Here is a 19035-nt window from a genome sequence, read left to right on the forward strand (position 1 = left end):
TAAATAAATAAATAAATAAATAAATAAATAAATAAATAAATAAATAAATAAATAAATAAATAAATAAATAAATAAAAAATTGGTTTGGGTCAAATCCAAGGGTGAATCATGGCTGAATTTTTATTTTTGAATTAACTATTCTTTTGTTTGTTGCAAATTGAAAGTTACTGTACACACAAGGAAGACATATATTTTGTAAGCACTACTGTTTTTTAAAAAAAACTATTCTATGGGGTTAACTATTCCTTTAAGTTTGGGAAGAGATCAATTTCAGAATTCATAAAAAGCAGTGCGCTAACGTTGTTATCATTATTCTTATCATGACAATGTTGAATTTTTAGCAGCCATTATACTTAAATATACTTAAAGTCCTTGTAAGCCAAGTCATTTCACTTGGTGGCCATCTTTGAAATACCTCTCGGGCAGTATGGGGAACATCAAATTCTCCAAAACTGTTTGCCAAGCTTAATATTTAATTTCATATTTGTAATCACTAATAAAGCAAATGTCTTTTAAGTTTTGTTTCTAAACATTTGAATCACAAAAATCAGCATTTGGTGATTTGCTCTTGTTCTAGAAATGCGGGGATTCATTCACCATTGACCACTACACTTCTCCTCATTCAAAATTATACAAGTGACATGGTCTTTGGTATACTCACTCAAAAAAATATTTTTGCTGCTTTTTTAAACTACTTATTTAAAATGAGCTAAATAAATACAATTCTTGAGTTTTTTGGGGGGGACAACTTAATTGTTTTACGGTTAACTTATATTTGTAAAAGTCAAACTAACCGATTTGTAGCTTTTGGGACAACATGAGATAATTTTGTTGAACTCAGCATTTTTTTTTTTTTACCAGTGATCCTTCTAATATGATTAGAACTAGAGAAAATATTCCTATTATCAATGCTTAATACAATTTAACATTAACTGTTTCATATTTTTGAGCAAATAAATATAGAGTTCAAAAGAACAGAAACGATCCTCCTGTCAATACTAATCTGCATCCTTTTTTTAATCACTATCTATTTTGGCTTTAATTTAGTAATCAGTAGCTAAGATTTTGTATTATTAGACCTTCTCGCAGTTTTTTATGATGAATCACTGTATCCTTGGCTTTGGAGAAAAGTGTTTACTAAACAACCAATTGTAACTTTCAAAGTTTTTTTAATTACATTATAAATTTTTCATGGTTACTTTTGATCAATTAATGAAAATTAAATGAAAGCATTTCTTACTTTATAATCCCACATCTTAGAACAAGAGTTTGTTTTGCAGGCTGCTGAAAGCCTAAACCAAATGTTCTATCTAAATAAACCAGACAGGGATATTATTTCATAGTTTTATCACCATCACAGAAGGCTGTTGTGCTCATTTAAAACCTCACACTTGCAGTGTAAATGTTATATAATATCCATCTGTCTTGTATAAATTGGATAATTATTTAGCAAAGAAACTTGCATACTGAGAGAAAGACCTTTATGATTTTATTGATCATATTAAATGGATTGATAAGCCATTGTGTCATCTGATAGTTTGGTGCTTGGTGACTTCTCTGGGACTTTTGCTTTAGGTTTTGCATTTGCAGTTGTGGAAAGAGTACTGAAAAATCATACTCAAGTAAAAATGCCACTACCTGAAGTTGTCATAGTGCAAATTAAAGTAAAGTGCAAAGTCAAATTATAAGTAAAATGTAGCCCTTCTAAAAAGTACTCAAGGGAGAAGTTAATGGGCGATTTGGCCTAAAATCAAAATCTCGACTACAATTAATGAACAATTATTTTTATTTTTTGCTCCCATAGTTTACTGATAAGTGTTGTACAGTAAATATGCTCACATATTACAAGTCAGAGATTTTTGAATAAAAGGTGCATTACTTGATTTTAAAATTCTTTTTGAAAACACACACCATCTATAATTATTTATTGAACATCAGCGTTGAAGAACTGAAATTAAAACACACATTGCCTAAAACGAACATTCAATTTTTTTAATAAAAAAGTGAAAATAAATTACTTTTGGAAACAAAATTTATTGATTTCAATGTTTTTAATATTAAATAAATAAAATTAAATAAGAGTAAATAAAATACTTTTGCATATCCTGTGTATAATATTTAAACGGTGTATTTCTTACATCTTCTGTAAACAAATATTTGAATGTAAGTAATAATCTTAATCTAATGGAAAATTTGACGTCTCAAGGCATCTCTGCGCAACATCCAATCATCGTCAATGTAGTGCAAACGTGCGACGTGTAGTTACATTTTTTTGAGAGATGCGTGGGGATGCGACATTGGGATGTGTATGGGATGCGCAAAGGCTGCACTGGACCATATCCGTTTCATTCGATGCGTAGGTATCAATCATGTGACTCACACACGGTCGGGAAGGTAATTGAAAAAATTGACGTGGGAAAATTAGATCGATTATAGGTTCTGAATGTTGATTTCAGCCCTACTTTCTAACTTTAAGTTAAATTATTTGCTATTCATGCACTATAAATTTAAATGTGAGAATGTGAGATTAATTTAATGTGAGAACACGTCACGTTAATGTATTCACGATACACAATATATTAAAATATTATTGTTATCGCAATGATATATAATGCAACATATGTATCGCAGTTGTGTCTTAATTGTTTTTTTTTACGTCAAGAATTTGTGTGTTCTATGGATTGGTTGTTTATATAAATTTGATCAATCAGATGGGGCCTTACTAACTTTATCCCCACCTCTCTAGTAGTTGCTGTTCTGCAATTGGCTAGAAGTGAACCCAGAGCTGAAAATAAGTGAAGACGAGAAAAAATGAGTCACAATATCTGTTGAGGTTTTCAATCATTAATAGGGATTTATAGACAATTTTTTGCACTTTTACACCATTTTAAAAATGTGATTAGATCTGGAAAAATATACATTTTACCTGTTTATTTTAATGTCCTTACATAAATAAATAGTTTTAAAACATAGATAATAAAAATAGCATATTTCTAAGGAATAGTTTTGTAAAAAATATTGTTATCACAAGACTTGACAACAATATTGCATATTTTCCCAGTATCGTACAATCCTAATACGGACCTATAATAAGCAGACAGGTTGATGCTATTACAGCACATGTGAAATCTGTGAAACCTAACCTAAGGGGTAAAAATCTAACTGTGATGATATATTAATTCTTAGATTATGCACTTTGAACCTTGACATACAAGCTTCAAATGTCCAGCAGTATTGCAGCACGGATAGAACCCATGCAGTTTTTGCATTTATTTGAAAATGTAACATTGTGTAGTGAGTTTAGGTATTATTTAGGGTCATTTGGCAATTTTATCATACGCTAGGTATCCTTCATCTTCTCAGCAGACCAAACAATCTCTTTGTATTGCTTGGTACTATTTAGCATCTTCTTGGACATTTTTAATGTATTTGCATTATACATACTTTTTGCAATTGTAAGTGTCTGCATCTCAAGGACGGTTTGCGATTTGTGAATCCCATGTTGATTGGCCAATACTACTTAGTCAAGCAATCATCATAGACAAGAAATAACAAATATATAAAGTACTTACTCCTTGTTAGGGGAAAGAATGCAGTAAAACTACCCCTATAGCATTAAACATTTGTATAAATAAAGGCACACTTTTTGTTTTTTCTACTTAGTAAAATATACAACTCCTGAGAAAAAAAAAAACTACTCAATTACAATAATTTGAGCATTAGTAATTTATTTACACCACTCTGCATGTGTGTTTGTGAATTGCTGGGTGTATGTATGCAGTGTGGAGGTGAATGCTCCATGAATAAAGTGAGGTAATTTAGTTGCCTGCAGCGGTTGTGTGCAGTCTGACCTTATCAGAGCAGCCTCTGTTTTTTTGGCTAAACCTGGTGAGTCACAAGCCACACACACACACATGCACACGCACACACACATTATCAGAAATTGAATGATATTGTCAGGGGAATGTGTCCCATGAGAGTGGAAATGTTAATGCGGGTTTCACCTGCGCGAGCAGAGAGCTGCAGCCTCTCACCAAGCATCCATCAGAGGCTCTCAGAAGCAGTTTAGGAGCCCAGAGAGAGAGCGAGAGAGATGTGGCCTCAGCTTGGGCAGGTGATTGATCACCTTCATGGAATTACACCATCTCCAATGCGAAGTCAGCCTGAGGATTAATGAGCTGCTCTCTCTCTCTGAGGTAGAGCGCTTTCCAGTGATTGAAACACAGCTTTCATAGAAAGGGAAGGCTGAGGACTCACAGCTCACTCCCCAGACGAGTGTGTGTGTTCTCGGGTCAGCAGCAGATAGAATGGACTGAGCTGTCATCGTCTTCCTTCACACAGGAAGTGCTCACTTGACCATCACTTTGTGGAGAACATTTACTTCTTGGCCGTCCATCACTAGCTGAATGTTGTGGGTTAGCATTCTGCTGCCATCTAAATGAATTATTTGATCATGTACTGAAGAGTTATTAAATGCTTGGTTCTGGATTCTGCTTAATGTTTTTAAAGTGTTTAGTGATTTTCAGTGAAACACAGAAGAACTAACTGCAACTTTAATGAATAAATTATTTGGAAACTGACACATGACATGATTTTGCAGTCGCTGTTTTGAACCAGTTATACTTGTTATTAAAGAGATGTTGACATTTTCTGTATATGTGATAAGTGAGAACAATTCATTGATATTTTTTGTGAATAGATTCTCTGATCTTATACATCCTTTTTGTGGCATAAAAACCATACATAATCATTTATTTATAAAAAAAAATAACTTCTTGATATTTTGGAGATTAATTTGGGTAACAATGATCAAGGAGTATTTTGCTGAATGCCTTTATGTGGCAGTGCCTTGACTGAAAAAAAATATTCAAAGATGATTCCTTGGATTTACAAATTTTTTTAAAGTTAAGAGGTTGTAAACTATTTATTTGGGCTGAATTTAAACAAACAAATTAAGTTGAACATTACTAAATTTAAGTTCTTTGTTGAAATTCAACATATTTAAATTTTTTACAACAATTTTGCTGACATAATTTTTTAAGTGTTGGATGGTAAATAAATATGACTAAAACAGACAGTTCTTTGAGTCATTCATTTAAATGAATCATTGATTTATTCAAAATTGCTGATTAATTTAGAAACGGCAAGTTACAATCTTTATAAATAATTCATTGAATTATTCACTGTTTTCATTTGTTCAAAAACAGATTCATATTAGAGACAAAACACCTAAGTAGTGATATGAGATGCACAGATGTTCTTCTCTGGCAAAGTTTGGAACATTTTAATGGTGAAACAAAAAAGAACATCTCAAAATGTAACGCTATATTAACTAATAGTTTGTCTATTACTATTGTATAAAATCAAAACAGCACTCTCATCTTATATACTTAAAAAAAATTTATACATATTAAAAATAACACCCAGACACATTGAAAAAAATTATTCATAGGATTTACTTTTTTAAAGTTGTTTGCAAACAATTTATATGTGCTGAATTTAAACAAACAAATAAAGTTAAACATTACTTCATTTAATTTGTTTGTTAAAATTAAGCCCATATTCATTGTTTGCAAACACTTACCTTAAAATAATTTAGTAAATCTGAATCTTTTTTTCAGTGCAGAGCCGTTTTTGTTTTTACAACTTGAGCTATGGGGTGACTAACTGCACTAGAGACTGCTTTATCACCCAGTGAATGCTTTTGTACTCGCAAGTCATGTTTTTGTTTGTTTCTTGCAAAGAACATGACATAATCAATGATATTAGCTTGCACATCATTAAAACAACAGTTATGGCTTTATTGCAGATAAAAAATATATGGGAAAAATAAATAATATTGCACCGCCCAAGCTAACTTCAAACAGTTGACATCTATAATTCATGTTCACAGCAAGACTGCAAATTTAGTATAATAGAGATTACTCCTGTATTTCATACAGGCACTAAACAATAACTCAATTCACTCCTGCACATGAACTTTGCTTATACCCACAGAAAAGATATGGGATGCGTTTCAAGATATGATTTTATGTGCCAAAAGCGTGATTCTCGTATAAACACATTAGCATAGTTGCTTTGTTAACCATTAGCCTTATGCGTTCATTTAAATTTGAACAACCATAGCAATTAAGCAAAACAGCATCATTGTGTGACTCACTGCATGATTTTATTCATATGAAGTCAGAATATAATGCCAAGGCCTGGAGCAAAGCCCCGGGCCGCTGCATTCTCACTGCAGGGGCCGTCGCGATTTCAACTGTGCTCCTCAATAAACAACTCTCATTTCATTTTCTTTAGCTCGACACATTTTAAGCATCTTGTATGTTTGTGGCGAACACATCAGTTATTTATGCCGTTAATATGAACTTTGTGTGATCTGATAGATTGTATTATATGAGGCAGATGTGGTAAATAATTGATGGTTTGTAGTGTGTCGCTAAAAAAACCGAAAGATGCTTCCTCTCACATCAGAGGGAAAGCAGATTTACATTGGGATGAAAGAGGATCAAAACCATTTCATTTTCTGTGATGATTTTAGAACTGCTATTCTCTCTGATGAGACAGAATTTGACAGGCTTTCTCTCTCTCTTTGTATGTCTTGTAGGTGGTGGGTCCTCCAGCTGCAGGGGCTTTCAGAGAGAGGCCAGCCAAACCCACAGCCTTCCGGAAGTTTTATGAACGTGGAGACTTTCCAATTGCACTGGAACATGACTCCAAAGGCAACCGTATTGCATGGAAGGTATAGAAAAACTTCTCTTTTGCTTCTTTTTTTTTATGTGTACATAGCAACTCTCAACTACATACTAATAACTTGTACATCGATTTCAGATATAACTGTTTAGATATAGTCAGACATAACTTTTAAAATTCAGGAACACAACAAACTTCACTTCACAAGCTACTTCAATGCAAACTATTGCATTGCTTTTTATGCTTTGATTTTTTTTGTCTTGTTTCTAGTCCATTCATTCGTTCTCTTTCAGCTTAGTTCCTTATTTATCAGGGGTTACCACATTGGAAATGAATCGCCAACTATTACTGCATAGGTTTTATGCAGAGGATACCCTTCCAGACGCAACCCAGTAGTGTGAAATAGCCATACATTCTTGCATTCACACACACTCTCATATACTATGACCAATTTAGTTCATCCAATTCACCTATAGACCATTTCAATGTGGTCATGTCATTGGCCCATGAACATTTCCTGCTTGTTATTTAAGTATTTAATAACTGTAAATGTTAAAACTGCTATCGTAACATTATTTATCAATATCTGGCTCTTTTGGAGAAGCTCTCAAAAGCTGTAGAAATAAAAATGAGAAACAGGAAATACATTGAGAGCATTGTTTTTGTTTACATCCCTTAAAATGGTCTATAGACTATGTCTTTGGACTGTGGGGGAAACCAGAGCACCCAGAGGAAACCCATGTGAAGATGCAAACTCTACACAAAAACACCAACTGGCCCAGTCAGGACTCCAACTAGTTACCTTCTTGCCGTGATGCGACTCTGCTAACCACTGAGCAACCATGCCACTGTTTGTAGTCCAAATATCTAAAAATTCTTAATTCAAGGAGCATTTTCTAGACAAGCAAAAGCTATTGTCTTGTTTTAAGAAATATTATCTCAGAATTAAGTGGTTTTTTTCTTAAAACAAGCCAAATAATTTACCAATGGGGTATTTGCAAGTGTATTTGGATACACTTTTCCTAGTTTATTTTAAAAAGGATCAAACTGATCAAACTGAGAAAGCCTTTTTAAAACCTGAACTGAGCTTGACCATGACTTATTTATGTCTTTAGACACATCTTACACCCAGATATGCCAACTTTCATATTATTGAGTAGACGAAATACAGTATGTGATCCGAGTAGTATATCCGAATACATTCACGGTATTAAAAAATGATGAAATGAAATATACCCAGATGACTTAATACTTTTCAAGATTGCAGTAATAGACTCCAGTAGTGACCGCTCATATTCAAGTGCATTAGTGCCTTCCAAGAACCAGCTACTGGTGAATTACAACATAACAAACAATAAAATATTTAGAAATTGCACAAAAAGACAAAATGTACTTTATCACTATAATGAAGTAATGAAATACAATCCCATGAAGCACTTTGAAGGACAGAAGAGAATTAGTAACAAAAGAAAAATATGAAACTATTCATTTGAAGGTTTTGGGTTTTAGCTATCAAAAAATATATTTTAGGTTTATTGCAAAATATGCATATACAGTGTCATGCAAAAGTATTCATACCCACTCATTGTTTCACATTCCACTGTATGTTGGAGCATCATGTTAAATTTGTAAAAAAATAAATTAAAAATAATAATAAATTACCACATGAATCTCTTGACCTTATTCTGCAATAAAGAAGTAAGTGATTTTCTGTAATCTGTGTTCTGTTTTAGAACTTCTGATTAATTTGCCTATGATGAAGGAAGGACTAAAATGAATGACAATAAAGGATCAAACTACTTGCTCTACAAACAAGTGTGCTCATGACAAAACATAAAAATAAAATGCCATATAATAATAAAATACCAGTTTGCAACATAAAGCAGCAGACAAGCTGTCTTTTCAAGTCTATAAATACATGTAAGTGAATGAGACCAGTCTTCAAAGTCTCGTATTTAAAGGAATATGTTCAATACCCTACAAAATGAAAACCAGACAATTTAGCAAAACTATTAAAAAGGAAAAATGAAATTGCATTAGCATTCAAACTCGAAACTTAGTTCTAGCTGAATCACCTTTATTAATTATTACAGCTCCAATTTTTTTGGTATATTTGCCTTTTATTTCAGAAGCTTACCATAAATAGTCAGAATATTCTTTAGAAAAATTTTCAAAAAATGTATATTTAAATGTACAAAAAAGGCTAAACTGTAAAAAATGTCCGTAATTTTAATGGGAAAGTTTAAAAAGCTAAGATTCATTACATTCTTTTCTGCTCACCACCTGCTTTTTCATCAGCACTTTAAAATGCTGGTGTAATAACATTGTATAAGTTATTTAAATACAGTAATTTATCATACTTTTAGAAATTTTGTATTTTAAAGATTAAAGTTCTGGCAAGGTGGCACGGTGGCTCAGTGGTTAGCACTGTCGCCTCATAGCAAGAAGCTTCCCCCACATTCTTAAGGCATGCACTATAGGTCAATTGAATAAACAAATTGGCTGTAGTGTATGAGTGTGTGTGTAAATGCGAGAGTGTATAGGTGTTTCCCAGTACTGGGTTCCGAGAGGAGGGCCATCCGCTGCATAAAACATATGCTGGAATAGTTGTTGGTTCATTACGCTGTGGTGACCTCTGAAATAAAGACTAAACTGAAGGAAAATGACTGAATAAATGAAAGTTCTGGCAAGTTTTGCACATTTTTTTACAGTGTGTAATGACACTCAATATTGTGTTGACTGCACTTCAATAAATAATAACAAAGAAATACATTTTTATGCCTATCCCTACACTACAATAAATGCTTTTCTTAGATTTTTTTTTTTTGTTTCTATTCCAAATATCTAAAAATTCTTAAATCAAGAATAATTTTTTTGATATTTGGACTAGAAACAAGACAAAATCTTTTAAATAAAGGTTAAAAAAAGCATTTTTTTTTTGCAGTGTAGTACCTCTTTGATAAAAAAAGGTTTGTGTGTGTGTGTGTGTGTGTGAGAGAGAGAGATACAGTAAGTACAGTATTATTCTTTGAACAAATGTTTGGAGTGCTGATCAGTCTGAGTGTTGCTCATTGTCTCCTCTGCACTGCGGTTTCTCAGTGTGTTTTGTCCAATGTACAGCTTGTATCTGCGGTTGACCTAATAGCAGACTATTTCAGGTCTCCGTGTGCCTGCAGGTTAGACAGTGTTTATTTCATGAAGGTCGGGAGTAGCATTATCAGTGTTAACCTGCTGCGAGCGCACTAATTCAGAGGGATCAGAAAAGCCCCTGCCAAACACAACTTGCAATAAACACACGCTCACCTCTCTCTCCTTCATCTCAGGTTGAAACACTCTGAAAGCCTTGGCATGAATTATTAAAAGCGAATTTCAAAATGAATTTTCCTACGCTTTTGAAAAAATAATGTCTCTTTTTCTTTGTGTTGTTATGAAATTGCTGGGAGCCGACAGGAAGCGGTGTATGAAATTGTAGCTGTCACATCTAATGCATCTGTAATGCTTATTGATTTTCCTTCGCATGCCACTGTTGATTTGATTCTGCTTTTCACACGCAGTATTTACGCGGCTTCGTTCGTTAATATAACACACGTATGCTTGAGTAAAATCATGCCCTTATTGACCCTTGTGATTCGAGGTCGCTTAGAGGTCGTACTTGTGTTGAGAGCATTTGTAAGTGTTTCATTAGGCATATAGTGATCTATTGTAAGTGGCAGCGGTGCATGTGTGTTTGAAAGAAAGTCTGGTTTATTACATGAAGTGTTTGGGTGCAGCTGTGTTAGCGCTGAGAAACCCTTGGGGCAGTAGTTCAAGATGAGGTGACCAGATCAATCTGTCTGAAAGAGGAGGCAGTAATAGAGTCTTGTTTTCATCTGGCTAGTTAATCATTTGATATCAGACCACCACACTTTTGAAATGCTACTGGGTCGATGGTATGACAGTCTGCCTCTATTAATTAATAAAAAAAAGTGTACATATGCCTAGTGATGTGAATAGCCCAATTGTATATGAGCATGTATCAGAGTCAGAATCAGTTTTATTGCAAGTGTGCTTCACACACAAGCAATTTGTTTTGGCTACAGAAGCTTCCAGTGTACATAAAGTGACAAGTGACAACACAAAATAAATATGGAAAAAATAAATATGATAAACATTAACCCTTTCAGGCTCAAATTACATTTTAGAAACCGGCAAAGTCTATGCTTTTAACTGTTGCAAATCAGCTACGCCTGCCTTGAGAGGGTTAAACAGAGATGCAGTTAGTCAAGAAATCGGGATGGCATTGTATATTGATATAAGGTGCTGTGTACAAGTGCGCATGAGAAAGTATTGCAAATATTTATTGCACAGTTCGGGTATATTTAACTGTATGGCCTGAGGAAAGAAACTTTTCCTGTGTCTGGCTGTTTTTGTGCTTGGTGCTCTGAAGCGCCGACCAGACCGTAACAGTTCAAACAGGAAGTATGCCATGATGTGGAGGGTAGTGCCAGGGATTCGTTCAGCAGTCCAGACTATTCGCTGTAGTCTACGGAGGTCGGTTTTGGCAGCTGAGCCAATACTTGGAAAGTTTTTACATTACATTTTTGGTTTATGAAGTAAACATGTCAGGGTCATGGAGATATCTTAATTTTATAATGAAGAAACAAAAGAATATGGTTTGTTTAAAATGTAAAATGTTTATTATAAAATGTGGTACTTTTTGGTTTTTAAACAATGATATTTACGAATAAACAATTCATGATATCAAAAAAAAAGATTTACCTTGGGACAAATATTAAATAAATTGGGACAAAGATGAAAATAATATTTGTGTGTTCTTTCAAATATATTGAGCACTTGAAAATTAATGTTTTCATAAAAACAAAATATGTAAGGTATATAGGGAGATTAAATTGAGTAAATGGTGAGGTAATTTTCATTTTTGGGTGAATTATAGCTTTAAGGGGGTCACACACCGGATGCACCACTTTGGTGTCTGCGGCGCCCAACTATGACTCAGGACACTGTTCATATTTTTGTCGTGCCACAGAGTGCCATCTGAATAGTTTCTTATTAAATAACATGCAAATGTACGCGTCTGGTGTGCAATACTTCCAACTGTCATGTGTGTGCCATGTTGCGGCGCTGAGAAGTGCATCCATTGGTATGACATTCATTTTTCATGTACTTGTTGTTTTAAGACAATTCTTAAAACAACATTCTTAACCATTATTTTTATTTTGTTTTTCACACTTTTTCAGTTTGTCTTCTATTACAATGCACATTTTTAAAGTTTGCACAAAATTAATTTTTGTTTTCTCCAACACTGTGCCATGAATCTTCACTGCAAACTTCACAGTTTTAATTATATATATATATATATATATATATATATATATATATATATATATATATATATATATATATATATATATATATATATATATATATCCGCAACCGCTGCATTAAAACATGCTGGATAAGTTGGCGGTTCATTCCGCTGTAGCAACCCCGGATTAGTAAAGGGACTAAGCCGACAAGAAAATAAATGAATGAATGAATACTGTTGGTTTTTACTGAGGGATAATAATTAACCTAATTACGTACAACATTCTATTCTACAGAACTTGGAAATTTGGGCGACACAGTGGCTCAGTGGTTAGCACTGTCACCTCACAGCAAGAGAGTTGCTGGTTCGAGCCCTGGCAGGGCCAGTTGGCTTTTCTGTATGGAGTGCATGTTCTCACTGAAAAGGAATTAGCCAAACCATTCCCAATACCAAAACCCAAAACAAATACATAAACCATTGACTCTAATAATAATAGTGTATGTCAAATAAAACAAGATTTTTGAATCTGACTATATCCAGTGTTCATATTTTGTGCTAGAAGTGTATGCAAATGAGCTCATATTTAATTAAGCAAATCAGCCTTTTAGAAAGCATGTAATGCAAATAAAAATCTGCAATTCTTAATGTAATTAACCAACTGGGGAAGTACGGTAATACCTATTAGTTAATTCATTTACCCTGTTCACCTCCAGTGTCTTGCCTTAAATCAATATTTGTAATCATCTCCTGTGTTGAGTGTGTATCCCCCTCTCCGTGCAGCAGGGAGCAGCAGTGCATTCCTGCAGGCGTTTCAAAGTGTTTCCCCTTCTTCTCTCCTACAGATCTTTCAACTTCACGATAAACATGGTCTTTTCAAAGAAGCGCCTTTCAAGCTAGTTATTGCTTAGCTCATCTGCATCTTTCAACATAGAGTTTGGAACTTTTCCTCATGTGTGAGCAGTCAGATGTGTGTGTATTCTGACAGGAGGTGTATGTGTGTGTTGACATATGAGAACAGACGCCGCTGTTTAAATGTCAAGGGCAGCGTTTGAATGCACAGGGATGTGAAGCAGGAGACTGATATTTTTAGTTTCTTTCTGTGACTCCTCACAATTCTCTCTCGTGCTGTCTCGGCAGTTAAAGCTTTGACATGTGGTGTGTTAAGAACATGTGCGGTAGACTGATAAGAGTAAGCAGGAGGTCTCTTTTTTCTCTCTGGCGTGGTGTGCATCTCTTGCACATGGCCTTGTTGCTATCTGAACAGTCCATCAATTTTATGGTGTTCCAAAGTGTTTTCCAGGGATCTCCATTGAGAGAGAGAGGAGGAGAGAGAGAGGAGGAGAGAGAGGTATCTGATGTCCTGGTCACTGATAGGGATAACGATCTGGCTGTCCCCAACAAACTCATGTCCATGCATTCTATTTTTCATCTTTAAATGCCAACTGAAAAGAAGGAGATTGTGAATGAAGTCCTTAAAGGGGCATTATTATGCAAAAATAACTTTTATAAGTTGTTTAATCAGTTGTGTCGCTACAGCATATGAATATTGACAGCCTATCCGCTTGTTAAGTGGTGACGTGTTTGTCACGTATCTAATACTGTTTCCGGGTCCAAACCGCCATTCATTTGAGTGAAGAAATCATTCGTTTATGATCACGTTTTATTCCTGTCACACATTAAAGTTAAGTTTATATAAAATCATAGTGTTTACAACAATCTCTGGGCTTGCTGCATAACAAATATAAAAAATGTAACAATTTATAAAAAAATTTTATCACTTTCTGGCCATCGGATATTAGGCATGGACATATATACTGCGATCGTGATTTTCGAAAGCCTTAAATCGCTTTGTAAACGTTTATTATTACCATTTCATGAGTCTCCCCATTCAGTTGAATAGAGCGATTGGACCCGGAAGCCGCTTCGCGTGACGTCACACTTAACAAGCGGATAAAAAATTATTAATTCTATTTTTTATAATCACACCTGATGAAAACAGTCTACAGAAACACTTTGATTTGATTTGATTTGATTTTTTTTATTTTCGAACAGAAATATCATACGTTAAATATCATTAACCAAAAATACATTTCAACATGGTCGAAAATGGAGTGGGATGAAGCACAAGCTTTGATTGACATTCTCCCTTTGTAGATATCATCAGAGGGAAAAGCCCCACCTATTAGTGACAATCTCTCTCTCATTAGCCTAATAAACAGCCTTGAGTGAGAGGCAGCCATCCGCCATTTGATTTTTCACTTTACATTGTGAAGATAATGTCAGCGACTAAAGGCCTGTAGGGATACCAGTAGGGATTTTATTGTCATGTCCATAGCGCGATTTACGCATGTTTTGTATGCAATAGTTTTATACTAGTTTATATCGTTTACGTGGCGGATGTTGTGCTCGTGCTCTCTCGTTAACATGCTTAAATACTTGTGCTACATGACAATATAAAAGATTTTTAGTCCTCGTGTTTGAGATTTTGGGTTTGGGACTCTGTTGGAGTCTGTTCTGAAATAAAAACATGGATGAACACTGTAGTCTACAATGTACAATGTAAGGATGCAACGATTAAACTTTCATTAACTGCACTTTAATTCATCACGTAAAGTTATGCCAACTGTGCACTAGTTTCAATTTACAAGCTTGTACACCGAGGCTGATACGCACACACTGGATTAACTATGGCTGAGGCTATTCACTAAGGACCGTGCATATTGCGTCTTTTGCACTTGCAAGTTTGTTAGTTTCATGGGATTCGAGTGGCTTGCATGCACATATTGGGATCAACACGCATACTTTCCAGGCACACATAGTTGAAATAATGTCACGTGACAAGTACTTGACCGATCAGCTTTATGTTTTGCATGGAATATACACATTTCTACTCCAAAGAGAAAAAAAATTTAAAATAAAAATACCAAACTATTTTGTAATATAGCTGATATATCTTAGATTTACATTAGACAAATTTATATATTGTTATTTGTTCTTATTTTCATTTTCAGTTGAAATGGCAAAAACATGTATCACTTATTTTAAATCTGAAGAGAAATGAACTATTGCTTGTTTTTAATAATATTTTGTGCTCTATTATTTGGTTATTAAGCAGCAATACATAACACTTTAAAACACTAACACTAAAATAGTACTTTAAAAACACCTTTTTTTGAGTGATTTTCTAAACTAGTAGTGTTTTGGAATTCATGAATTCAGCCTAATGATTCAATTGCTGATTAAATTTATGATTTTGTTGTTAATTGTTAAGTCTGGGTGCATAACAAATGCATTTTCCTTTAGTGGCCTGTTTGTATAATAATTTAACCAAATACTCAATCAAATAAACAAACCAATTTAGCGAGACCATCAACATCCCATCACTCATTAACAAAATCAACAAACAGAAACAGTTACTTTTAAATATATTTTGTTGAAGAATGATGAGCTTTTGATGGACTCACTTAATAAGTTAAGAACCAATTTAATCAGCAATTGAATCATTAGGCTGATTAAAATCAGTAAATCACACATTCAAATTTTTTATCCTTTTTGAGGGGTTCATTAAAATTAACTAGCTTATAGGACAGTTACATATTTGCCTAATACATAAATAATATTCAGATCACAGACTCTTCTGAATAAGTACTACATATAAATATTCACTTGTCTGAATCCATCCATCATCCATCCATACATCCATCCATCCATCCATTCATCCATTCATCCACCCATTATTTTCCGCTATTCAAAGTCAATCTGTTCTCAATCCATCCATCGACCATCCATCCATTCATCCACCCACCCAATTATTACTTTCAGCTAGTCATTCAATCTGTTCTCAATCTATCCATCCATCCATCCATCCAACCATTCAACCATCCATCCATCCATCCATCCATCCATCCATTCATTATTTTCAGCTATTCAGTCAATCTGTTCTCAATCCGTCCATCCGTCCATCCATCCGACCATTCTTCCATCCATCCACCCACCCATTATTTTCAGCTATTGAAAGTCAATCTGTTCTCAATCCATCCATCCATCCATCTATCTATCCATCCATCCACCCATTATTTTCAGCTATTCAAAGTCAATCTGTTCTCAATCCATCCATCCGACAATCCATCCATTCATCCACCCACCCATTTATTATTTTCAGCTAGTCAGTCAATCTGTTCTCAATCTATCCAACCATCCATCCATCCAACCATCCATCCATCCATCCATCCATCCATCCATCCATCCATCCATCCATCCATCCAACCATCCAACCATCCAACCATCCATCCATCCATCCATTCATCCATCCATCCATCCATCCATCCATCCATCCATTCATTATTTTCAGCTATTCAGTCAATCTGTTCTCAATCCGTCCGTCCGTCCTTCCATCCGACCATTTTTCCATCCATCCACCCACCCATTATTTTCAGCTATTCAAAGTCAATCTGTTCTCAATCCATCCATCCATCCATCCATCCATCTATCCATCCATCCACCCATTATTTTCAGCTATTCAAAGTCAATCTGTTCTCAATCCATCCATCCATCCATCCATCTATCCATCCATCCACCCATTATTTTCAGCTATTCAAAGTCAATCTGTTCTCAATCCATCCATCCGACCATCCATCCATTCATCCACCCACCCAATTATTATTTTCAGCTAATCAGTCAATCTGTTCTCAATCCATCCATCCATCCATCCAACCATCCATCCAACCATCCATCCAACCATCCAACCATCCATCCATCCATCCATCCATCCATCCATCCAACCATCCAACCATCCAACCATCCATCCATCCATCCATTCATCCATCCATCCATTCATCCATCCATCCATCCATCCATCCATCCATCCATCCATCCATCCATCCATCCATCCATTCATTATTTTCAGCTATTCAGTCAGTCTGTTCTCAATCCGTCCGTCCGTCCATCCATTCGACCATTTGTCCATTCTTCCATCTATCCACCCACCCATTATTTTCAGTTATTCAAAGTCAATCTGTTCTTGTTTTTTTTGCCCTATGTTGTCATTTTTTGCCAGGAGATGTGACATGGGTGTAAAATCGAAGAAGCATTTCATAAAAAACATCAATGTAAACTTGATTCCTGCTATCATGCGGCTGACTGGGGAGGGGGGAGGACAATCAATTAATCTGATCAAGTGCTTCAGGAAATGGAGAGGGTAAGCGATCTCATCCATTCAATCCCCTGATTGAATTATGCCAGGCAGAGGGGGTGGAGAAGACCTGTATGCGTGTGTGTGTTACTGTTTGTAACACTGCAGACATAGCGCTGAGGTGTGGTGTTTTTATTTCCCCTCTATTTTATCTCCATCTGCACATTAGCATTTTAATGGGTGGTGCCTTATGTGAGCACAGACCCTCTCTTGACAGCTATATGACCTGTCCAAGGAGAAGCATTACTCTCAGGAGTTAATCCCATGGTCCACTTTGGAATCCGAAAGCAGTCTCATTATAGACCTGGCAGAGCGTACACCTGTTTAAATACAGAGAATGGAGAAAACCTTCTTCTTAAATTTTTTTTTGAAAACACCCTGTCTCTGGTAGTTGTCCGCAAAGATTTTTGTACATGTTTATTTAAATCCGAAGAGAGCACTGGCAGTCCAATAACATCATCTTGCCCTTCAAAGGGAGATAGGTGATATGGATAAGTATACATCCAGTGCTGTTTTAAATGCTGATGCCATCTTTGACATGGGTGCAAAGTTCTGGATTCTGTTTTAAGTCAATCACCTGAGCGCAAATGCCATGTCATCAATCACTCTGCATAAAAAATGGCTTCTTGATTAGTCGATGACAGCACTGGTGATTGTCCTGGCCTGTGACATACAGTAGAAAGAAGCAATTTATGTGTGACTCAGTTTGTGTATGGCTCAACAGAAAAGGTAGAAAGTTGAGGCAATAGATATACTGGATTGAAACGTGATTTTATTTTGGTCAGACTGTAAAAACATTTGTACTTAAAAAAATATTATGCAGTAAAAACCTGCCAAGTTATCTTACCATATTTGATTAAAAAATGTATTGCAAAAAAATACACCTACCGGCCACTTTATTAGATACACCTTACTAGAACCAGATTGGTCCCCCCTTTGCCTAAATAGCTGCCTTAATCCATTGTGACATAGAAAGTACTGGAAATATTCCTCAGAGATTTTGGTCCCTACTGAAATGAAAGCATCACGCAGTTGCTGCAGATTTGTCAGCTGCACATCCATGACGCGAATCTCCCGTTCCACCACTTTCCGAAGGTGCTCTATTCTGGTGACTGTTAGGGCCATTTGAGTACAGTGAACTCATTTTTATGTTCAAGAAATCAGTCTGAGATGATTCACGCGTCATGACGTGGCACATTATCCTGCTGGAAGTAGGATGGGGACACTGTGGTGATAGAGGGATGGAAATGGTCAGCAACAATATTAAGGTAGGCTATAGCTTTGACACTATGGTCAATCGATACTTATGGGCCCAAATTGTGCCAAGAAATGATCCCCCACACCATTACACCACCACCATCAGCCTGAACCATTGATAAAAGGCAGGATGAATCCATGCCTTCATTTTTTTGACCACAAATTGTAGCAGAGCACAAGTTGTAGCAGAAATTTTTGGAAGATTTTGGTGAGCCTGTATGAATTTTAGCCTCAGTTACCTGTTTTTAGTTTTAGCACCTTGTGTGGTCTTCTGCTGCTGTAGCCCATCCATCTCAAAGTTGGACGTGTTTTGCATTCAGAGATGCTTTTTCAAATCAAATCAAATCACTTTTATTGTCACATCATCAGCAGCATGTGTGCTATGATGAGTGAAAAGCTCCAGACAGTGCAAAATACAGACAGTGCAAAATACAGAAAGTGCAAATACATTAACAGCACAAAATACAGACAGTGCAAATACAACAACAGTGCAGTGCAAAATACAACAACATACTCCCAAAAAAAATGCTCTTCTGCATACCTCGACTGTAATGTGTGGTTATTTGAGGTACTGTTGCCTTTCTATCAG

General features: G+C 35.3%; 1 protein-coding gene across 3 annotated transcripts in view; it reads left to right on the top strand.

Annotated features, from left to right (window-relative positions):
* The window catches only part of pacrg (PARK2 co-regulated), a 160611-nt gene that overhangs the window by 20840 nt on the left and 120736 nt on the right, over positions 1-19035 (top strand). For all 3 annotated transcript variants that reach the window (XR_012392704.1, NM_001007398.3, XM_068214400.2), the window contains 1 exon segment: positions 6608-6742. Coding sequence is in view for 2 of the 3 variants with exons in the window: in NM_001007398.3 (NP_001007399.2) it covers positions 6608-6742 (135 nt within the window). In the remaining variant the exon portion in view is untranslated.

The sequence above is a fragment of the Danio rerio genome, chromosome 17 (genome assembly GCF_049306965.1).
Source record: "Danio rerio strain Tuebingen ecotype United States chromosome 17, GRCz12tu, whole genome shotgun sequence".
NCBI classification, from domain to species: domain Eukaryota; kingdom Metazoa; phylum Chordata; class Actinopteri; order Cypriniformes; family Danionidae; genus Danio; species Danio rerio.